Genomic DNA, 24,287 nt, shown 5'->3' on the forward strand with positions numbered 1-24,287 from the left:
AAATGAAATTGTATTTACTTAATTTATATTATTCCTTAGAAACATTGTTTTAATTTAAAATATTTAACGTTTCTTTCCTTCTACCCAACAGAAACATGAAAAGACACCCTGTATGCATTCTTTTGCCACAAATAAACAAATGATTTCAGAGACCAGCAAAACCTTAAATGTCCTGTATGTTTTCAGTGGCACATATGAACCCTACCTAATCTATTGGCTTTTTCCTTTGCAAATGGCATTTAAGCAAATAATGCCTACAGGTAAGTAAATTAAATCACAGAAAATTGCTTTAGACCTATATCACTTTTCTTAGGAGATGATAAAGAATCCTCAGGGCTTTGACAAAGATATTTTCACTATTCTATAAACTAATAAATATTTTAATTTTTAGCTGAACATCCCTATGAATTGGCTATGTACCTACATTTCCTACATCAAAACTTATTCCCATCATGGACAGAGATCTTTGCAATGGCTGAGTGGATGATGAGCCTTCTGGAGAGAGAGGACACTGAATTCTTCACTCATCTTCAACAGTGTTTCAGAAAGAATTTTGCAGTTGAACCAAAAGTATAATCTATTGATTTTTTTAACTATAGAGTCTTTTATATTTATGCTACTTGCAGAAGTTTAAAATAAAATGTTTGCTGTAGTAAAAGTCAGCATATGGAATAAAGTTGTACTTTTAAATATGATTTAGTAAAATTATTAAATGATCTTGAAATATACATAGATAGCTTTTTATCTCTGGGGATAATGTTTCTGATTTTTCTATATTATAACATATCCCATCTAATATATTCTTTTTTTTTTTTTTTGCAGGATTTCCTGGTGGAGTTGATAGTTCGAGAAAGAGAGAAAGCTCAAGAACTGTACACAGCCACAGACAGATCTGAGCAAAACAAACATCTAACCAAGGAATTGCTGGCAAGCCCAGTCATTTTCCTCAGAAAATGGATGGGTGAAGTAAGAAATCCTAATTTATGTGAATGAATTAAAAAAAAACAAAAAAAACAAATGCAGAGATTGATTCTTGTCTCACTCACACTGTTGTAAATCAGAAGTAACACTGATTGCATCTGGAGTAGTTGTTGTTGTTATTATTATTATTATTGTTTTATATATGTTACGATAGCATCTAAGAGCCCAAGTTGTGGACCAGGACCCCATTGTGCTACATGCTGGACAAACACTGTTTTTTTCTGTCAAACACTGCCCACCTACCCTAACAATCTGAAACTTGTTTCTGGGTATTATTAACAAAGTGTTAAACCATACAGGTACCTGTGTGAGTAGGAAGAGCAAGATTTGGTGGTGTTTTACAAATTAGAAATTGCCTAATATATTTTTAATACAATAAATTTCATAATTTTGTTTAGGGCTTTGTGAGTATACTGGATTTTCCTGCAGTGTTGTTGATTTGGGATCAAATGTACATGCAAGATTGGAATCAAAAGGTGATGGAGAATTTCTGTCTATCAATCCTTATGCTATTAAAGGATTCACTAATGGCTGCCAATGATTATCCAGCTATAAGAGAGGTACATACAACAATGCTTCATGTTACCTTTCAACTAATTATCTATTCTGTTGATAAAAATAATCACCAAAGACATGTTTTTATTTAAAGATTTTTTTAAAATAGTTTTTCAAGAACATTTGGTTCCTTCAAAGCAGAAAATTCCATTGGAGTTTTCTTATTGTGATGCACATTTTTATGTGTATAATTTTTTGAGATTTGCAAGTAAATTATGGGCAAAATTGTGGTCTGTTTCACCTATGCAACCTTACTGACTTCAGTGGGGATGCATAGCCATAACTGAGAACCAAATTTCGTCTGAAGTGTATTAGTCTAGGCCTGCGGGTGTCAATACTTCCCTTGAATTACTTGCTAAATTTCCATTTAACATTAATGAGAGTACTGCTTCTACAGAATATGGAGAATGCAATATTTGTTAGCATCAGCAATTGCATTGTAGGTTGCACCAAAATGTTTCTCATTAAGGCCCTAATTCAAAGCACTTAAGCACATGTTCAGCTTTAAACACATACTTAAATCGATCCCTAATGAGCAAAGCACTTAAGCTTATGTTTCAGTCCTACTGAAGTCAAATTACATTTACACCAACTCTAAGGGATTGCCAGACCAGTGTAAAAGGCTCCACTGAGATTTGGGCCACTATTTTAATTTGTTTGGCTTTTTAAAAAACAAAATCTAAATTTTTAGGTCAAAAGCTAATTAAGCACCCCTTTAAAAGGTAAAAATCTTGAAATTCCTACTAAAAATGAAGAAATTACTAGAGTAAATGGGAATTGTTGAGTTTTTATTGGAAAACAAAAATAAAGCCTTTTTGAATGAGTGCAGTTTAGGCTGTAAGCAAAATAACGAGCATAGGAAGTAAAGTCAAGGCAGTTTTCTGTGGTTATAGTGCATTCTTAAAACATATTTTTAACAAAAAATAACAACTTTACTTCCAGCCAGGAAATATTCTCAGAATCCATAAAATATTAACAGATCTGTTTCATGTACAGTAGTGAAAATTCTATTTTTTTTTTTCCTTTTCAGGTGTTTTTGTTCCATGGTTGTCATCTTCTTACAGCTGATATTCAAAGGGCCTGGATTCATCTTCAGCAAGGTGGTTTACCAGCTGACATCCCTGGGCTTAGCAGGCAGAATCAAAGGTAGAGAATTTCCCTTGCTTTACAGATACAAGGATGTACTGATTGGAAACATGCTGCTGAAATTAAAGGGCTGCCTTTAAAAAAAACAAAAAAACCCACCTTCATAAAACTATATTGAATACTTTGTAGACTGTGTGGTAGGGCTCCAATTCAGCAAAGTACTTAAAGTGCATGCTTTACTTCAAGCAAACGAGTTGTCGTTTTGTACTAGTTGAACTAATCATGTGCTTAAAGTTAGGCAAGTGCTTAAGTACATTGCTGAACTGGGGCCTAGTTTGTTAACCTGCCATATATATTCATTAGACTTGGTAATATTCATGTTACAGATAAAAGTTAAATGTAGCTGAAGGCAAATACTGCTGTGAGTATCTAAGTGCCTAGGTAGATAAAATGGCCTAGCATTAGCACTCTGAACCACCAAACAAGAAAGGTTTCAGAGTAATAAGAGAGGGAAGAGCATCTTTGCCAGCAGGCTGGCTAACCTAGTGAGGAGGGCTTTAAACTAGGTTCACCGGGGGAAGGAGACCAAAGCCCTGAGGTAAGTGGGAAAGCGGGATACCGGGAGGAAGCACAGGCAGGAATGTCTGTGAGGGGAGGGCTCCTGCCTCATACTGGGAATGAGGGGCAATCAACAGGTTATCTCAAGTGCTTATATACAAATGCACAAAGCCTTGGAAACAAGCAGGGAGAACTGGAGGTCCTGGTGATGTCAAGGAACTATGACGTGATTGGAATAACAGAGACTTGGTGGGATAACTCACATGACTGGAGTACAGTCATGGATGGTTATAAACTGTTCAGGAACGACAGGCAGGGCAGAAAAGGTGGGGGAGTAGCACTGTATGTAAGGGAGCAGTATGACTGCTCAGAGCTCCGGTACGAAACTGTGGAAAAACCTGAGTGTCTCTGGATTAAGTTTAGAAGTGTGTGCAACAAGAGTGATGTAGTGGTGGGAGTCTGCTATAGACCACCGGACCAGGGGGATGAGGTGGATGAGGCTTTCTTCCGGCAACTCACGGAAGCTACTAGATCGCATGCCCTGATTCTCATGGGTGACTTTAATTTTCCTGATATCTGCTGGGAGAGCAATACAGCGGTGCATAGACAATCCAGGAAGTTTTTGGAAAGCGTAGGGGACAATTTCCTGGCGCAAGTGCTAGAGGAGCCAACTAGGGGGGGCGCTTTTCTTGACCTGCTGCTCACAAACCGGGTAGAATTAGTGGGGAAGCAAAAGTGGATGGGAATCTGGGAGGCAGTGACCATGAGTTGGTTGAGTTCAGGATCCTGACGCAGGGAAGAAAGGTAAGCAGCAGGATACGGACCCTGGACTTCAGGAAAGCAGACTTCGACTCCCTCAGGGAACAGATGGCCAGGATCCCCTGGGGGACTAACATGAAGGGGAAGGGAGTCCAGGAGAGCTGGCTGTATTTCAAGGAATCCCTGTTGAGGTTACAGGGACAAACCATCCCGATGAGTCGAAAGAATAGTAAACATGGCAAGCGACCAGCTTGGCTTAATGGTGAAATCCTAGCGGATCTTAAACATAAAAAAGAAGCTTACAAGAAGTGGAAGTTTGGACATATGACCAGGGAAGAGTATAAAAATATTGCTCGGGCATGTAGGAAAGATATCAGGAGGGCCAAATCGCACCTGGAGCTGCAGCTAGCAAGAGATGTCAAGAGTAACAAGAAGGGTTTCTTCAGGTATGTTGGCAACAAGAAGAAAGTCAAGGAAAGTGTGGGCCCCTTACTGAATGAGGGAGGCAACCTAGTGACAGAGGATGTGGAAAAAGCTAATGTACTCAATGCTTTTTTTGCCTCTGTTTTCACTAACAAGGTCAGCTCCCAGACTGCTGCGCTGGGCATCACAAAATGGGGAAGAGATGGCCAGCCCTCTGTGGAGATAGAGGTGGTTAGGGACTATTTAGAAAAGCTGGACGTGCACAAGTCCATGGGGCCGGACGAGTTGCATCCGAGAGTGCTGAAGGAATTGGCGGCTGTGATTGCAGAGCCCTTGGCCATTATCTTTGAAAACTCGTGGCGAACGGGGGAAGTCCCGGATGACTGGAAAAAGGCTAATGTAGTGCCAATCTTTAAAAAAGGGAAGGAGGAGGATCCTGGGAACTACAGGCCAGTCAGCCTCACCTCAGTCCCTGGAAAAATCATGGAGCAGGTCCTCAAAGAATCAATCCTGAAGCACTTACATGAGAGGAAAGTGATCAGGAACAGTCAGCATGGATTCACCAAGGGAAGGTCATGCCTGACTAATCTAATCGCCTTTTATGATGAGATTACTGGTTCTGTGGATGAAGGGAAAGCAGTGGATGTATTGTTTCTTGACTTTAGCAAAGCTTTTGACACGGTCTCCCACAGTATTCTTGTCAGCAAGTTAAGGAAGTATGGGCTGGATGAATGCACTATAAGGTGAGTAGAAAGCTGGCTAGATTGTCGGGCTCAACGGGTAGTGATCAATGGCTCCATGTCTAGTTGGCAGCCGGTGTCAAGTGGAGTGCCCCAGGGGTCAGTCCTGGGGCCGGTTTTGTTCAATATCTTCATAAATGATCTGGAGGATGGTGTGGATTGCACTCTCAGCAAATTTGCGGATGATACTAAACTGGGAGGAGTGGTAGATACGCTGGAGGGGAGGGATAGGATACAGAAGGACCTAGACAAATTGGAGGATTGGGCCAAAAGAAATCTGATGAGGTTCAATAAGGATAAGTGCAGGGTCCTACACTTAGGATGGAAGAATCCAATGCACCGCTACAGACTAGGGACCGAATGGCTAGGCAGCAGTTCTGCGGAAAAGGACCTAGGGGTGACAGTGGACGAGAAGCTGGATATGAGTCAGCAGTGTGCCCTTGTTGCCAAGAAGGCCAATGGCATTTTGGGATGTATAAGTAGGGGCATAGCGAGCAGATCGAGGGATGTGATCGTTCCCCTCTATTCGACACTGGTGAGGCCTCATCTGGAGTACTGTGTCCAGTTTTGGGCCCCACACTACAAGAAGGATGTGGATAAATTGGAGAGAGTCCAGCGAAGGGCAACAAAAATGATTAGGGGTCTAGAGCACATGACTTATGAGGAGAGGCTGAGGGAGCTGGGATTGTTTAGTCTGCAGAAGAGAAGAATGAGGGGGGATTTGATAGCTGCTTTCAACTACCTGAAAGGGGGTTCCAAAGAGGATGGCTCTAGACTGTTCTCAATGGTAGCAGATGACAGAACGAGGAGTAATGGTCTCAAGTTGCAATGGGGGAGGTTTAGATTGGATATTAGGAAAAACTTTTTCACTAAGAGGGTGGTGAAACACTAGAATGCGTTACCTAGGGAGGTGGTAGAATCTCCTTCCTTAGAGGTTTTTAAGGTCAGGCTTGACAAAGCCCTGGCTGGGATGATTTAACTGGGAATTGGTCCTGCTTCGAGCAGGGGGTTGGACTAGATGACCTTCTGGGGTCCCTTCCAACCCTGATATTCTATGATTCTATGATTCTAATAGCCGTGTTAGTCTGTATTCGCAAAAAGAAAAGGAGTACTTGTGGCACCTTAGAGACTAACCAATTTCTTTGAGCATAAGCTTTCGTGAGCTACAGCTCACTTCATCAGATGCATCCAATGAAGTGAGCTGTAGCTCACGAAAGCTTATGCTCAAATAAATTGGTTAGTCTCTAAGGTGCCACAAGTACTCCTTTTCTTTTTGCAAACAAGAAAGCTGTTTTCTTACACCACAGATCAAAGGAAGCTGTATGCACTGTGTAAAGGTAGAGCAAACCTCTGTTTGTGTTGGGGATGGGTGAGAAGGAGGGTTCTGCAGTGACTTCTCTTATCTAATTTTATGGACATTATTGATAGCCTTCAAAAGGAACCTCATCCAGACTCTTGACTGGAGATTTGCAGCTACAATGCATGCCTTAATGGGGGAGGAAAGGTTAAAGGAAGGCGTATCCTCTGCATTCCATCTGGGACATGTCTGACCTACTGGAAAGAAAACTAAACATAAACCTAGAGATAACTATCACAGATACGCTCTCAAGCGCTCAAAAAATGCTCAGGCCCTCTGAAATAGTGAGACTTGCAGGTTCGCATGTCATTCCTACCTTGTTATCACAATATCGGGCAGTCATAGTCTTGATGCTGTGTTTTTATTCTTGGCAGTGTTGCTTTCAGGTGCTGTCCTAAGGCTACATCTACACATGAAACCTTATAGCAGGAAGCATAGCTGTACCGATGCAGCTGTGCCACTGTAAGATTTCTTGTGTAGCCGCTCTATGCCGATGGGAGAGAGCTCTCCTGTTGACATAATTAAACCATCTCCAATGAGTGGCGGTAGCTATGTCAGTGGGAGAAGCTCTCCCACTGACGTAGCACTGTGCACACTACCACTTAAGCCAGTGAAACTTACATTGCTCAGGGGTGTGTTTTTTTTTTCACCCCCACATGAGTGGTAGTGTAGACATGGCCTAAGAGCACTGTCAGATTCATGAGGGCATACTCACATAGTGCAGAGGAATGGTGCATGTTATAATGTTGACCTACCCCCTACTGTGTTACTGCTTCCTACATTTCTTCAGTCATGGGATCTTCCTCATAACATTTGGACGTTGAAGGACTGTATGAAACAGTATCTCATTTGACTCATAAATTAGGGAGGGCAGTACTAAACCTTTAATTTATAATGAATATTTCATGTCTGGAAATGCCTTCTATATGGTATGTGGAAACATTTTTAATATAAGTAGATAGTTGGGTTGCTTTGTTTCTTTTTGTAGCAGTCAACAAAATACTTTAATGAGCAAAAGTATTTCAAATGAGAATTTAATTCAGATTGTGGCTTATTGCTATATGCACTGAAAATAGGGAATTAAATTATGAATGTTTATATGTGCAGGCCACTTGCTGATCTGTCTCCAAGGCCCAGTTCAATGGAAGGTATGTAGCTGTTTGTGTTCATGCTGTTATTTAAGAGCATGCCTTTGGTACCTAATAACTTTTGTATCATAGGCAAGATTTCAGATATAATGAAAAGTACAGCTTACTTCTAAAAGTTCATTTAAACCTTCTGTTCTCGCCAAAAATATTAGAAGAAAGTGTCTTATGCCCCAGTCCTATATCCTGATGGTGCTCCACAGAGGGGTTTGCCTGTGCCAATCAGATTACAGGATTAAGTCCTTAATCTTTGTTATAGTGTTCCTACCAATAAATGCTGGAATTTTGCAATATATGCATTTTTCAAAGGAATGCGTAAAAGGAGTTATTCTTCTTTAAAACTGGAAAAGTTGCATGCCTTTTGGTGAAATTTGAAGGAAATGTTTTAAAATATATGGAAAAGACAGTCAGTTATTGTGGTTTAAACTTGCTTCCATGTAAAAGTTTGCAGAAGAGTAGAATGGTCCTGAATATTCATCAGATTTCTCTTCTGTTGTATTCCTAAGAAAATAATGTTCCATGTAATTAGAAGATTTCTGCAAAATTCAAAATTTTCAGTGTAAATTTGTTTTTGAGGATTTTAAAATTTTGCCAAGAAGCCCAGATTTTCTACAATGGCCTCTAATTTTGGATGCTTCAATTTCTGTATTCAGGCCTTCTCACAACTGAGTCCTGATTTTTAAAGTTGCTGAGCACCCACAGCTTCCGTTGATTTCAATTTGCGGTGTGGGGATTCAGCACATCTGAAAACTGGTCCAAGGCTCCCATAATTGAGGGACCTGAACCCAGTGGCCACTTTTGAAAATTCTGGATATATTTTGTGTTTAAGACTGATAAATGTATAGGGTGAAATTCTGGCCCCATTGACATCAAAGGCAAAACTCACATTGACAGTAGTGGGGCCAGGATTTCATCTCTAGAGCTTGATCCTGTGGGTCATATCAGGCAAAGCTCTTGTTGAAGTCAAGCCAGATGTTTGCATTTTTTTTTTTAAATGCAAAAACATTATCCAGTTTGGTGAAATGTTAAGTAATCTTTCCAGTTCACTATATGCTACAGTATGAAAATCTTCCATCTTATCCTTTTACTTAAAACATTATAAATCAGAAGTAATTCTATTAAAATCAGTGGGATTACATCAGTGTAAAACTGGTGTGAGAGGAAAATCAGACCCTTGAGTCTTTGGCTCCCTGAGCAGATGAAAATAGTTGTAATTTTTGCTTGCTGCACAGGAGGGTGCTCATCCTCTGTGTCCCTCTACAGGAAAGAGGGACTTCTATGGTCTGTAGGTGGTTCTTAGAATAAAGTAGTAGTCTGAACTGGTCTTTTCTTATAGCTGCAGAATAACACTGATAGTAGCTGTTAAAATAGTTATTTCTAATATGTGAAGCTGGCAAGGAGACATTTGGGAGTGGTGGGTTAATTGCTGCTATGGGAGATGCATACAAAGGTATATCAGTCAGATGATGTATCATACTGACAGTACACTATGTAAGACATTAGAGTTCTCTAGTGGGCATGTTTTTAAAAAAGTTTGGTGAATCTACAGTATAATTTTTCCTTCAAGTTTTTCAGTAACAAAAATTCTTCCAGTCTGTCTAAGAGCCTGATTCTTTAAACCCTTACATTTTACAAGACAGAACCATTAAACAGGGAAAGAACTAATAAACAGATCTACACACACACACACACACACATTAAACAGGGAAAGAACTAATAAACAGATCTACACATACACACACACACATATATATATACACATATACATATATCTGGCCTTAATCCTGACCAAAACTTCTGTAGGAAAAGATTGTACTGCCCTGTTTATGGAATTCATATAAGTTGTTCTGTGTAAAATAGACATTACCCAAAATCTAAACATTTCACCCTGCAGCTAGAACCCATTCTGTGGTTGTAAAATGATATTATATCTTTCAGTATCTGAGACTTAGAAATGTTACTTAAAGTATTATATTTGATCTACTATATTTGATTCTTTGAATTTAACCTTTGTGACTTTCCTTACAGCAAGAAGAAAACAATTTTTGTTCTTTAATTTAATAGGTAAAAGTGTAATATACTTTTGTTTGGGCTCAGAAGCCACCAAAGGCTCTGACTAACCTAATTTATAATCAAGGATCAAACTATTTAAACATTACATTGGCTAACTACCTTTGGTGTAATTTGTTTTGATAGCTGGAAAGGTTTCTCTTGGCTTCCAGGACATCTTGCCAGTTGGAGTGAAGGATGTTTTACTGAAGCTAGTTTTACCAGTACCACAGGTTGAGATATCACACACTGTAAGTGGTAATTTAATTATACCTTGTATGTTCTGACAGGCATTGTGATAATCTTTACTTTACAAAAGAAAAAGGTTTAGTGCTCTTTTTATTGAGACTATTTGTCATCAAGAATGTTTTTTGACTGAACAGAGACCTAAACAAATCAACAGATAAAGAGAACTCTGTCATTAATTATTGTTACCTACATAAGAAAAACCTTAGATTGTGATTGGTTGAAAATTGTCCTGTGAAGACTCAGTAAGTTTCTATTGTTTACCTCTTCAGAAGTTAATAAAATTGAGGTCTTTTCCAGGTATCCAGTCAGACCACTTGTGCAAATAAATACACTGTGACTGGCTGAAGAAAATTAATTGAAAGCTATTATTTCACCTCGCAGGAGGATAATTAATTTTTTCTGATCCTCTGTGTGCATCTGTCTTTTAGCTTCTAAGGAAAAACTGTTACCTCACTGAAATGCATTATCATTATGGAGAGATTTTCCAGATGTTTCTGATGAAGACTCTCAGAAAATAAGTAGTAAAACATATATTGGGCCAAATCTTCTTTTGCCAAACTTTAAAGGATTTGATCCATTAACTTCAGTACATATTGTATATTTGCTTCACTCCAAGTCAATATTTACCTCTCTGGTCAATAAAGTTTGTTTTTCACCTTACAAAAGTCAATATTTACTTATTATTTTTTAGTTCTGTGACAATGTACTAAATTCTGTGTTTCTAGCAGCTTGGAGTCTTTCATTTCTTAAGGAAAAGAGTTTGGTTTAGCAGAGGTCTGTTACTTTTTTACGAAGCCTTTCCCACAACTGGAGGAATTTGTCCAGCATATAATAAACTTAACAGGATTATGAGCATAACTATTTACAAGCACAAAAAAGAATAAATTAGAAAAATGGGTGAATTGAGTAAATATAGTACTGAATTAAGCAATGATTGCATAACCCCATAGAGTGGGTGTTTATACCTTCTTTGCATTTTAAGAGAGCATCTTCTCTGATTTCCATGGATCTGAAATGCCAAACCCCATAACAAATATTTATGGCCAGATCCTCAGGCTGTTAATTCTCCTTCAAAGTCAAGAAAAATGTGCAAGTTCATACCAGCTAGTGATCTAACTTTATATATTTACTGATTTGAATTATCAGACTGAAGGAGGACTGCAGAAGTTTAACTGTAAGCAGACTTTGGCCCCTAACAATATTAATGGGAGTTACCACTGGACAAATCCTTCATACATCCTGAGAAAATGCTTCCCTTCTTTAATAAACACTTAATTCTGTGCACATCCCAAGTTCCCACAAAATCAGCGGGAGTGTGGGTTGCATATGAATTGGAAAAATGAGTCATTTTCCTGAAAATAATTATACAGGTTGAACCTCTCTAGTCTAGCACCCTTGGGACCTGACTGGTGCCAAACCAGAGAATTTGCCAAACCACGGGAGGTCAATATTGTAGCGAGTGGGTCTCTTTTTATTTTTATCCCACTGAGGCAAATAAACGCTTGCAATGCTGCCTAGCCAAGGCTTACTGGCTCTCTTCATAACAAAATGTTAGTGTTGTTACACAATTTTACTGGATTGGCACAAGCAAATAAGTAGATCAAGCATAAAAAACACAAAATAATATGAAAAAGAAATACATAATAATACAGGTAAATCTATAATTTACTCACCTAAAATGACAGGTTTCAGAGTAACAGCCGTGTTAGTCTGTATTCTCAAAAAGAAAAGGAGTACTTGTGGCACCTTAGAGACTAACCAATTTATTTGAGCATGAGCTTTCGTGAGCTACAGCATCCAATGAAGTGAGCTGTAGCTCACGAAAGCTCATGCTCAAATAAATTGGTTAGTCTCTAAGGTGCCACAAGTACTCCTTTTCTTTTCACCTAAAATGATGTCTGAATTCTGCTTCCAAAGTGATGTGACAATAACTGCTAAGTCAAATTACATTTGAGTTACATCTTAGGTCTCTGCTGTAGGTATATCCAGGGTAGGTGAAGTGGAGACAACAGGATTTTCAATTGTAGAGTGCTGCTTACCTCTCCTCTTCGCTACCTTTAACCAGTCTTCCAGCTTGGCTTGTCCCACATATTTTGGTTTTTCTTCAATGAGTTTTTCTCGTATCATCAAGAGACATGATCTCTTGCTCAGAGATGAAATGTCTTTTCTCCAGTCCTTCTATTAAATTTGTTGCCAACTGAATGCATTTTATCGATAGAAATTTTTTCTGCGACATCCTCATAATCATATTCACTGGCTTCTTCGTTATCTTTGGTTTTTCCCTGCTGTACCATTTGCACAATGTCTTCATCCGTCATTTGATTAGCAATTGGTGCATCTTTGTCAATTTCCATCCAGTCTCGTAAATTTTCCTCTCCCAAATCCTTGGCCAGCTCAAGCACTACAGGGTGGGACATACCACTGGCATACTCCATTAACTCACTAACAATTTTTTGGTTTTCAGACACTTGAAATCAGACTCGTCATTGACGTCAGGACTGTCCTCAAACATTAGGGCTGGCCACAATTTGTGCCATCCATTCTTCAGATTACATGGAGTTACTCTTTCCCAGGCTCTAGCTAGTGTCCAAATCATATCCTTGAGGTTAAATTCATTCCTAAATGTTGTCAAACTCTTCCCATCATTAAGCGATACTAGCAAATGGTGCATAAACTCGGACCTGTACATACACTTCAGGGACTGTAAGATACCCTGATCACAAGGCTGAATCAGTGAGGTACAGTTTGCGAGTAAATACAGTCCCCTCCACGTTATTTTTGACAAGCAGCTCTGCTTTAGGGTGGGCAGAGCAACTGTCGAGAATCAGCACAATTTTGCACTTCAGATCCAGACCTACCGAGGTGCAGTGGGCTCTTGCCTCTGGTACAAAATATTTCTCAAACCACTCGAGATATAGATTAGTCGTTACCCATAACGACTTTGTTGCCACTGTATATCACTGGGAATATTTTCACCCCTTTGAATGCCATTGGGTTCACACTCTTCCCAATAACCATGAGCTTGCATTTGTGCATACCAGCTGGGTTGCTACAACCAGGGATAGTTACCTTGTCCTTCAACTCCTTCATACCAGATGGTGGCTCCTCTGGATCAGTAGCCAACATTTATTTTAGGCATATAATGCCAGTAGAGAGCAGTTTCGTAGGCATTATATACCTGCTCTGGGGATAACTTCTCATTTGCACCTAACTATGCAAATTCGTCAACATACTTAGTGGCAGCTTCCGTATCTGCACTTCTTTTTTTCATTGCACACACAGTGTAGACTAATGCCATGCCTGTTTTTAAATTTCTGAAGCCATCTTTGCAAATAGTCACACTCATGCTACAGGTTAAGTTCTTTGTGGAATATTTTTGCTTGTGCCATCATCATCTCGCCTGAAATGCTAACATCTTCGTTCCTACGAAGCTTGAACCAATGTGAAGGCGCACTATGTAAATCGCTGCTTTCCCCTCTGTCAACATCTTACGAACACTCATAGTTTTTTTTACTGTCGCTTTTGGCAAATAACTGAAGGATCTGATTCTTTTGTTTCTTCAGATCATATACTGTATATGACCCTACATTGTAAAAATCACACAACGCATGTACCGATGTGCCCTTTTCCAAGTTCTGCAACAATTCTACCTTTTGGTGTATCGACGTTGACACATGCTTAAGCTTAGCAGCATTACCAACACTTCCACTGCTTGCTGGTCTCTTAGAAGACATATTTAGGGGTAAATTAGAGCTAAATAACAGCCCAGAACACTGAGAGCCAGGACTGGTGGCTGTAAACAAACTTTGCTGGACTGTGGGAAACTTGGCCCCACTCACGATAAGTGGACATCTGGCTAACTAAAATCATGCCGGACCACGGATGTTGCCAGACCAGAGAGTGCCGGACTAGAGAGGTTCAACCTGTAGGTAAATGCCAGAATGGAGTTTTGGGCCCTGCAGTGGATTCTCACACTGATGATGATGCAAAGTAAATTTTTTTGTTTCATTCATTTAATATTCCATTTTTTTTTTTAAGGAAACTTGGTTGAAAGAGTTTGACCCTCTTGCTGTGGAGTTAACAGTTTCAGTATTTTATGGCCTTGAAAAGCTGCATTCCAAGGCTAGCTCTTTTAAACCCTCTCTTGTAAAGAAAACCAAAGGAAAAACAGCAAAAAAAAGTGAAACCACTGAATTTACTGTTCAGTTCAATGGTATGAATCTTTTAGTCTATCATCTATTTTGTTGTTGCACTTTAAAAAAAAAATTTAATATTTTGCAACTCTTTTTGATCCTAGAATAAATATTTTAAGTTCAAATATATTTAGTAGATTATTTTTTTTAAAAAAGATAAACTTTCAGTTGATTCATGGTGAGTGATAATAGGTTCCCTTTGTATGATGTTATCATTTTGGTCCTTACTTCCCTTCAGCATTTTCAACATAAACTTAAGAAGTCTCGTTTAAAGTGTCTCATCCAGTGGTGGATGAGGGTTAACTTGGGGTCCTCCAAAACTCTTTGCATTATCTGTGAGCATGTCTACACTACAAACTTAAATCAGTGTATGTTAGGTGACGGTCAAGTTACAGCCATTGTAGTAATTACTGCAGTGGTTCGTATCTACACTACCCTCCTTCTGACGGTGATGCGCATTCTCGCCAGGAGCACTTCCGCTGACGTAAGAGGAGGGGCAGTGTGAAGGGCTGAGAGCCTGGGCACAGCACCCTGCCAGGAGCCCAGCTGCCCTCCCCCTCACTTCCCCCCTGCTCCCTGCAATGAGCCCAGCTGCCCCCTGGTCAGATAGACTCTTCTCAACCAGAGTTACCACTCACCTGCCTGATACTACGGTCAAAGTGGATTAAGTCAAAGTGTGCCTTATAGTGCTGGTGGATATGGAACCTCAAACACACCCATTCGTTTCCCATCAAACACATTCAAAAGACAAATAGAAACATTAAAAACTGCAGCCTCAACATTTTATTTTAAGCAAAACTAGTTATTCTCTCTCCCACTGTGTATCATCCCCACTCCTGAGCTGCCACATTTGCCTCCCATCCACAAACAGGCTTTGCATGCCTCTTCTTCATATATGGTGGTCATACAACTTGTTTCCTTATATGTATAGACAAATATTTTTATTTGTACGATATTGGGCATTATAATTTGGCTGTATGTTTTCTGTAAATTAGAGAAACATTTTTTGAAGCTAGTTGAGTTATGCTAGAGATCTATTTGGCTGACTATCTCTCATTTCTTTTCTTCATCATTTCCTTTCCTCCTTACTGCTTTTTCTTCTCTTCTCTCCTGATTTTTCTTGCTAATATTTGCTCTTTAAGGCTTATATCCTTTCACCCCTCCTCTATCTTCAAGGCATTTCCCTCTGTTCTAATTTTTTATCTTTGCAGTTTTGTATTTTCCCCCCTGCAAGGTCCCTATCAATTTTGCCTGTTAATATTTTTTTCTTTCCTATGTGGTACTTTGCTGTGTCTTCTCCCTTCCTTTAGTCAAAAATTTTTCCTTTCTGTTCATCTCCCCAGCCTCACGCTTTGCCCCTGGAAGGAAGGATGGTCCAGTGGCTCCATTCTTGCTCTACAACAGGAATACTATGTTGTTTTGGTCAAATCACTTAGCCTCTCTGTCCTTCATTTCCCCATCTGTAGAATAATATTTTTAATAATAAAATAAAGAATGTGAAGTTCTTGGGTATTAGGATAATGGGAACCATATAAGTACCTTAGATAGAGATGGGAGTGCCAAGTGAGTGGGCCTTGTTGGTCCACCTACATTCTCTTACCTTTCCTCTAGCTTCAGTGCTGCCTGGAATATGCTATTGCCATCTGCAGGAAGGAGAACTGCCTCAGCACCATCGCTGAAATCAGATCTGTGGTAGTGGCCCAAGCTCTCCCTGTTCTGCCAGAGTGTACTGCTGGAAGAAAGAGAGTGTTTTCTCCTAACCCTGTGAATCCACTTTGTGCACAAACCTGGGTCTTCTCTAGGTGATAGGCTCATACTGCAGAAAGAAATACACCTCCCCTAAATCTACTCCTCTTCATAGCCTAGGCACCAGATGCTCGGTGGCCTTGGATTCTGTAGTTTCTGGTCTTTTTGATTCTGTAAAAATTCTATCCAGCCTAGCTTGTGTCCAGGTTCCATCCATCCCCTTTCAAAGGGGGTACTGTTCCCCTACCAATTCTTGCTAAATGGCTGTGTTAAGGTTCCTTCTCCACTCTGAACTCTAGGATACAGATGTGGGGACCTGCATGAAAGACCCCCTGAGCTTATTCTTACCAGCATAGGTCAAACACTGCCACCACCAAAGTGGTTACACAAAGAACAGGGGAAGTGCCCACTTGGAAACATCTCCCCTCCCAAAATATCCCTCCAAGCACTACACCCCCTTTCCTGGGAAAGGCTTGATAAAAATCCTCACCAATTTGCATAGGTGAACACAGACCCAAACCCTTGGATCTTAAGAACAAAGAAAAGCAATCAGGTTCTTAAAAGAAGAATTTTAATTAAAGAAAAAGTAAAAGAATCACCTCTGTAAAATCAGGATGGTAAATACCTTACAGGGTAATCAGATTCAAAACAGAGAGAATCCCTCTAGGCAAAACCTTAAGTTAGAAAAAGACACAAAAACAGGAATATATATTCCATTCAGCACAACTTATTTTATCAGCCGTTTAAACAAAACAGAATCTAACGCATATCAAACTAGATTGCTTACTAACTCTTTACAGGAGTTCTGACTTGCATTCCTGCTCTAGTCCCGGCAAAAGCATCACACAGACAGAGAGAAACCTTCCCCTCTGCCCGCCCCCCAGCTTTGAAAGTATCTTGTCTCCTCATTGGTCATTTTGATCAGGTGCCAGCGAGGTTATCCTAGCTTCTTAACCCTTTACAGGTGAAAGGGTTTTTCCTCTGGCCAGGAGGGATTTAAAGGTGTTTACCCTTCCCTTTATATTTATGACAGGCTGTCTAATAAATGGGCAGCTAAATTAAAATGTCCTTTTTAAAATGGAATTAATGAGCATGTGTGGAGGTACTGAGGGAAGGAGAGTTTCTGTCCAAAAAAATGAAACCTCTACTAGTTACTGGAGCAAGTTTTTCATGTAAAGGAGAATATTTGGTATGAGAATTTTGTCAGCTTAGATAAGAGACAAAATTATTGAACTTTGTGATTCTAAGAGCCTTTATAGTCTTAAAAAAATCCTCTAGATGAAGGTTTCTTTTCATGTAATCATCTAGTTAAAGCTGTGATCTCCCCCAGCTGTTGGTATATGCTTCAGTGGAAAGACAGAGTCAACTTGCCCTTTGGTTGCTGCAGTGAAAGGTTACGGAGTGTCATTTCATTCCAGTTTTCATAAAGCTTAGATAATGTAACCAGCAAACAAATTAAACAAATTTTAGGCTGGTGGCCAAATAAGATAGTCCAGTTGCACGAGTTATACCAAGAAAAGGGAGAATCCTTTTTTAAAAATGTGGTGTCTCTTGTAGCTATTATTCAGTTTCTGTCTTAAAATGGCACTGAATTATAGATGGGTACCTAGGGCCTGATTATATGAGTGCTGGGGTCCCTCAACTGCCATTGACGTCAGTGAGAATTGAGTGTGTACAGGGTCTTGCAGGATCTGGCTCTAAATGTCCCAATTCTAAAATCTTTAGATTTTAAAACCATAAGAAGGGTGTAGGTCAATTATAATTTTTTTTTGAAATGAGAGTGGTTGGGGGCCTTCTAAAATATTTGTTGGTTGCCATAAGGTACTATAATTTTGGAATTGTGGAATTTTCCAATTCTTTGTTTTGATTTGTTAAACTGGGAGTGAACCTTTCCCTCACTGCATGACTTTGGATTGAAATTTGGGGCAAAGGAGAAACAAGACCTCATTGAAAACCAGGCATTAGTGGAACTAAGCTGAGTAAATAAGTTAAACCCTAATATTGCTCACAATTTAAATATCAGTTATTAAGTTGATGTTAAATTAATTTAACAATCTCTTTTTGTTTTGTAATACACTGTACAAGCCAGTCAATGGCTGCTGAGATTGACTAATGCCCTAAATAAAATGGAGTGGTTTAAATGAAACTCATAAGCTATTTATTGCAAGTATACTATAAATCAATAGAGATTACTGCTGTTATACAGCAAGACACAACATTAAAATATCCTTTTTCCTTGTGAGGAACTGAAGTGTTCTGCTGCTTATGATTTCCCTTAATGGGTGTGCCTATTATGAATAACTGAGGAGAGCAGGGTTAGAGGAAACGTACCAGCACACACAGAGCAGGATGGTGCTCCCATTGAAATAAGTGGAAAAGCTTCCATTGACAGCAGAAAGGAATGAGTAAAGAATATTTAGTAGGATGGTAAAGGCCCAGTCCTACTCACAATTAAGTCAAGATCCCACTAATGCCAGAGGGAGTTTTGTTTCAGTAAGGAATGCGGAATAGGGTTCTTAGCATGAGTCCTGAAAATAATAATGGAAGATAGGTCCTGAAAGTAAATAATACATCTAGAAAGTGGCTTATGTGGAAACAGAGTGAAGGGATTAGACAAAGATTGTCAGAAAGGGTTTCAGTGGTATTAGTGGGAAGATCAAGTTAGAATTTTCTTGACTGCTTCAGTATAATGATCAGTGAAATAATTAACAAATTTGTTTAATAATGTTTAACTTTGTTTACGTTAAGAAACATTTGCCTTTGATTCTCTGGATCCATCTGAGTTTATAAATATGGCAGAAGCTAAGCCCTATATTGTATTAAAAGTAGTTTACAAGTCTAAAGGCAAAGGTATGTAATTTTCCCTTCATATTTTATCAAAACTGTGATAAAATAAGTGATGCATGTAAAATGTATTGAGCAACAAGTTCCCCGAGGAATTTACTGCATGTTCAGCAGTGCAGCCCATTTCTAATGTTATTCCTGCAAACACTAATGACTAATGTATCTGCATAATTTTACTCAAGTGAGTGGTCCTATTGGAGGCAATGGGTTTGCTTATGTGTAACGTTACTCATGTGTAAGTGTACAGGATCAAAGCTTTTTTCTTGCCTAACTTGTGTAAAAACAAGGATATTGGCTTAGTTAAGGAAAGCCCTTTATTTATTTTCCTCATTTAACTCTCTACTTTTCAGTTTTATAAATGGAGAAGCCCCCTAGATGGAGGGGCGATATCAAATGTTTTGTATTGTGCCTGGGATCCTGGTGGTACATTCCAGATCTCTACTAAAATATATGCAATGTATAACTTGCATCTATAATATGCTGATTCCTGCTCCCATTGAAGTCAGTGGTAAAACTGCCACTGACTTTAATGGGAACAGCAGCAAGTCTGTGTTTTCTAAAATTTTCTAAAATAGCAGGAAGTATTATACTGCTGCTAAAGATATGTTAGAAAATTCCCCAAGGATCTTATAAGAAATTGACTGTGGAAAGTGAAGGATTAGGGCTCCATTCTGCAAGGTGCAGAGCACTAGTTACCATGTTTCTGATCATCCTCCATTCCCAATTACATCAGTGAGAGTTTAAGGTCTTCAGCAGCTTGTCGAAAGGGCTCAGAACCTTGCAGGATTGAACACTAATAGCATTTTGATGAGACATGCACATGTAGACAGTTATTCAGCATATTTCTCTATATTGAATTATACCAAATTGTGTAGTGGTTTTCTGATGTGTACAAATAAATGGAAACCAGGATAAGGCCACTGAATTAATTTCAGCTTGTGACCTGGAGTCAGGAGTTGAACTCAAGTCTCCAGAGGTTAAAGGCTAGTGTACTAAATCATACCACCCTGCTGCCCACACCAGATTGTCATCTCACTAGAACACCTATCGAAGGTGCCTATTATCTTAATATCTAGGTCAGTGGTTCTCAAACTGTGGTCCATGGACCCAGGGCCAGTGCAACCACTAGGCGAACTAGGCGGTCGCCTAGGGTGCCAAGTGGTTGGGGGCGGCCAAAAGCACGCTCCGGGGAGGCGGTGGAGCAGAGGTGAGCTGGGGTAGGGGGGCGCAAGGAGGGCCACCTGCAGCAAGTAATGGGGGGGGGGGCAGTGCCACGCAGGGGAACCACTACCCGCTCCAGCTCACCTCTGCTTCGCCGCCTCCTCCTCCATAGCTGTTTGGCGCTGCAAGCCTGGGAGGCGGGAGAAGTGGAGCGGCGGTGGCGTGCTCGGGGAGGAGGCGGAACAGAGGTGAGCTGGGGCAGGGAGCTGCAGCACAGCTCCCTGGCCCGAGAGGAGGGGGGGGCGGCGGCGGCGGCAGGGGGGAGCTGCCACACAGCTCCCTGGGCCAAGTGGGCGGTGGGGAGCTGCTGTACAGCTCCCTGGGCCGATAGAGAGGAGTGGGGAAGTGGTGGGGAGCTGCCGCAGGGCTCGGGGGTGGGGGCGGGTGCAAGATGGAAGTTTCGCCTCGGGTGCGAAACATCCTTGTACCAGCCCTGCGCGGACCCTCCACTAATAAGGTGCCTGGACCTTGGAGAAGATGCACATGTGAGGTGAGGTGGTGGCTTTGGGGGGAATAGCGGGTAGATGGGAGAGGGCAGTGGGGTGAGAAGAGGGAGTGGGGAAATTTGGGACCTGCAGGGCTGTGGTGACCAGAGAAAGAGGCAACTTTCCCCAGCTCCAGGGCTGTGGCTGCCGGGGGGAGATGGCGCTCCTTCCCAGCCTCAGCTCTGTGGTGGGGGAGAGACCCCCTCCTCCTTCCCAGCCCCAGCTTGAGGGCTGCCGCAGCCGGGGAAAGAGGGCACCTCCATCGCATTAGAAAGGTAAGTCTACTGATATTAAAATATGAGTAGTGTGCTTTTATTTGAAGAACAAAAAAACGTTTACTATTATTAAGGTGTTTTTTATATAGTGCTTTTACCCAAAGCACTTTACAATATTTAGCTAACGCTACAAACAACATTTGGAAAGATCATTAAGTGGTCCGCCGAGACCCTCAGCAATTTTCAAGTGGTCTGCGAAAAAAAATGTTTGAGAACCACTGATCTAGGTGTCTGTTAATGTAGGGCCAGATTCTGCCACCCTTACATCAACTAATATATGTCTCCACATGTAGTCCAACTGAAGTCAATAGGACTACTTGTGAAGTCAAACCCTTACACTGAGTAGTGTATTAGAATTCATCTTGGCTTCTATATGTAACACTTCTTAAAAAGATGCTATAAAGTTGGAACTTAGAAGCAATTTTAATATATCTGACCAATGCACTGTACAAGATTTGAATAGTTATGAGTAATAAGCTCTTTTATGTGTGTTTGTTTGTGTATGTTGTATTTTGTAGACTCACTGACTCTTGGATGGCAAATGGTGGATGTATTTCAGCAAGAAACTACAAATATTGGAGCTATATGGATACCTAAAGTGTTTTCTACACTTGTTCCACTGCATCCTGGGAAACTTCCTTATAACGTTATGGATTATACTTTGAAGCATGTCTCAAAAGGTAATTTGAAAAATTAAAGTGGTCACGGTATTATAGATGAGAAAAATACACTCTTGAATAATGTATCAAATGTTATCAGCAGTCTAAAATCTTGTCAACTTCTCAATAAGAGTTCCTTCAGTTATTTTTTTAGTGATTATTAAGGAATGGAATACTGAGAAGATGATGGGTCTGATACTTAACTGTCTTGCGTCTTGTGTAGTCATTCACACCTATGCAAAGTAAGTATAAAATGCTACTACCAGTCTGAGTGGACCTTTCTGACTTGGAAGCATTTTATACTCACTAAAAGAACAGGAGTACTTGTGGCATCTTAGAGACTAACAAATTTATTAGAGCATAATCTTTCGTGAGCTACAGCTCACTTCATCAGATGCACAGAATGGAACATACAGTAAGATATATACATACAGATAAGTTGGAAGTTACCATACAAACTGTGAGAGGCTAATTAGTTAAGATGAGCTATTATCCGCAGGAGAAAAAAATCTTTTGTAGTGATAATCAAGATGGCCCATTTAGACAGTTGACAAGAAGTTGTGAGGATACTTAGCTTAAGGAAATAGATTCAATATGTGTAATGACCCAGCCACTCCCAGTCTCTATTCAAACCCAAGTTAATGGTATCTAGTTTGCATATTAATTCAAGCTCAGCAGTTTCTCCTTGGAGTCTGTTTTTGAAACTTTTTCTGTTGCAGAATTGCCTCCCTTAAATCTTTTACTGAGTGGCCACAGAGGTTCAAGTGTTCACCTACTGGTCTTTGAATGTTATGATTCCTGATGTCAGATTTGTGTCCATTTATTCTTTTGCGCAGAGACTGTCCGGTTTGGCCAATGTACATGGCAGATGGGCATTGCTGGCACATGATGGCATATATCACATTGGTAGATGTGCAGGTGAACGAGCCCCTGATGGCGTGGCTAATGTGATTAGGTCCTATGATGGTGTCACTTGAATAAATATGTGGACAGAGTTGGCATCGGGCTTTGTTGCAAGGATAGGTTCCCTGGTTAGTGTTTTTGTTGTGTGGTGTGTGGTTGCTGGTGAGTATTTGCTTCAGGTTGGGGGGCTGTCTGTAAGCGAGGACTGGTCTGTCTCCCAAGATCTGTGAGAGTGAGGGATCATTTTTCAGGATAGGTTGTAAATCTTTGATGATGCGCTGGAGAGGTTTTAGTTGGGGGCTGCAGGTGATGGCTAGTGGTGTTCTGTTATTTTCTTTGTTGGGCCTGTCCTGTAGTAGGTAACTTCCGGGTACTTTTCTGGCTCTGTCAATCAGTTTTTTCACTTTAGCAGGTGGGTATTGTAGTTTTAAGAATGCTTGATAGAGATCTTGTAGGTGTTTGTCTCTGTCTGAGGGATATTGAATCTATTTCTTTAAGTTTCAGAGTAACAGCCGTGTTAGTCTGTATTCGTAAAAAGAAAAAAGAAAAGGAGTACTTGTGGCACCTTAGAGACTAACCAGTTTATTTGAGCATGAGCTTTCATGAGCTACAGCTCACTTCGTCGGATTCATAGCATCCGATGAAGTGAGCTGTAGCTCACGAAAGCTCATGCTCAAATAAACTGGTTAGTCTCTAAGGTGCCACAAGTACTCCTTTTCTTTTTTCTTTTTATTTCTTTAAGCTAAGTATCCTCACACCTTCTTGTCAACTGTCTAAATGGGCCATCTTGATTATCACTACAAAAGTTTTTTTTCTCCTGCTGATAATTGCTCATCTTAACTAATTAGCCTCTCACAGTTTGTAGGGTAACTTCCAACTTATCTGTATGTGTATGTGTATATCTATATATCTTACTATATGTTCCATTCTATGCATCCGATGAAGTGAGCTGTAGCTCACGAAACTTATGCTCTAATAAATTTGTTAGTCTCTAAGGTGCCACAAGTACTCCTGTTCTTTTTGCAGATACAGACTAACACGGCTGCTACTCTGAAACCTGTCTTTATACTCACTAGTTATCCTGCACTCGCTTTGCAGAGATGTAAATGATTACACAGATGGTAGGCAGTGGACAGAGAGTCAGACTCTGGGGTTTTTTTTGAGGCAACATGTGGACTTCTTATTTTGCTATAACCATGAATTTAAGTTAAGGTCTACACTGACCTTGACCACATTCTGTAGCAAAACAGGAAGAGTGGCAAATGTTTTCTCAGTTCTTTTTTAAAGTATGAGTATGATGCTTTTTATTATCCAGGTTTTTGACTCAATAGCCAATGTAACCTTCAAATAACGTTCCTTTTTAGGGTCTTGAATTGTGTATGGTGCTAAGCATCCTTTGCTACTGTTGATTTGAGTGGAAGTTCAGGGTTCTTGGTACGTCAAAGGGTTGGACCCTTAGAACCTCCTAGTTTAATTATTTGTAATATTGGAATTTGAAAGGCAGAGCAGCTCCAACATAAAATACAGTCTGTGCACAGCTGCTAAATCTTTTAATAGTGTTAATCGTAGAACTTACATTCTTCAAAGTACTAAATATATATTAAATATTTAATTTGCACAACCCTGTATGAGATAGGTAGGTAAATGTTGTTGTTAGCTCTCAGAAGATATTTGATCCTGTTTATTTACAAAGAATTATACAAAGTTCTTTTTCTCTGTACATGTCTCAAAAGGTCATTTGCAGTAGTATCAAACAAGAGGGGACAGTTTCCTGGCTCACAGTTTCAAGCCTGCCTTTTCACCAATGTCTTCCCAAAAAGCTCTTTCTCTTGGCTTTTCCTCAGGACCACACTACAAGTGCCTCTCTTTCTGTCTCTTGTTCTGCTTGCTACTTTCTCAGCTTTATGCCTCCAGCATAACAATATTAATATTCTCATTTTACAGATGTGGCATATGAGACATAGATATTAAAGTAAAAATTGTAAGTCTTGGTTGCCTGAACTAAACCCACATACAGGTAGCTAAATAAGAGGTCTGCCTTTGAGCGATGAGTGCCTCT

The 24,287-nt window shown here is 40.0% G+C and overlaps 1 protein-coding gene across 1 annotated transcript in view; it reads left to right on the forward strand.

Annotated features, from left to right (window-relative positions):
* Window positions 1–24,287, forward strand: part of LOC142000324 (uncharacterized) — an 88,214-nt gene that overhangs the window by 28,141 nt on the left and 35,786 nt on the right. The window contains exons 9-18 of the mRNA XM_074974509.1: window positions 92–260; window positions 392–570; window positions 823–966; window positions 1,380–1,541; window positions 2,567–2,682; window positions 7,567–7,607; window positions 9,801–9,904; window positions 13,941–14,115; window positions 18,590–18,691; window positions 21,185–21,346. Of these exons, the coding sequence (XP_074830610.1) occupies window positions 113–260; window positions 392–570; window positions 823–966; window positions 1,380–1,541; window positions 2,567–2,682; window positions 7,567–7,607; window positions 9,801–9,904; window positions 13,941–14,115; window positions 18,590–18,691; window positions 21,185–21,346 (1,333 nt within the window). The 5' untranslated portion in view covers window positions 92–112. The remainder of the gene's footprint in view (window positions 1–91; window positions 261–391; window positions 571–822; window positions 967–1,379; window positions 1,542–2,566; window positions 2,683–7,566; window positions 7,608–9,800; window positions 9,905–13,940; window positions 14,116–18,589; window positions 18,692–21,184; window positions 21,347–24,287) is intronic.

Source organism: Natator depressus, chromosome 17 (genome assembly GCF_965152275.1).
Source record: "Natator depressus isolate rNatDep1 chromosome 17, rNatDep2.hap1, whole genome shotgun sequence".
Lineage (NCBI taxonomy): Eukaryota > Metazoa > Chordata > Testudines > Cheloniidae > Natator > Natator depressus.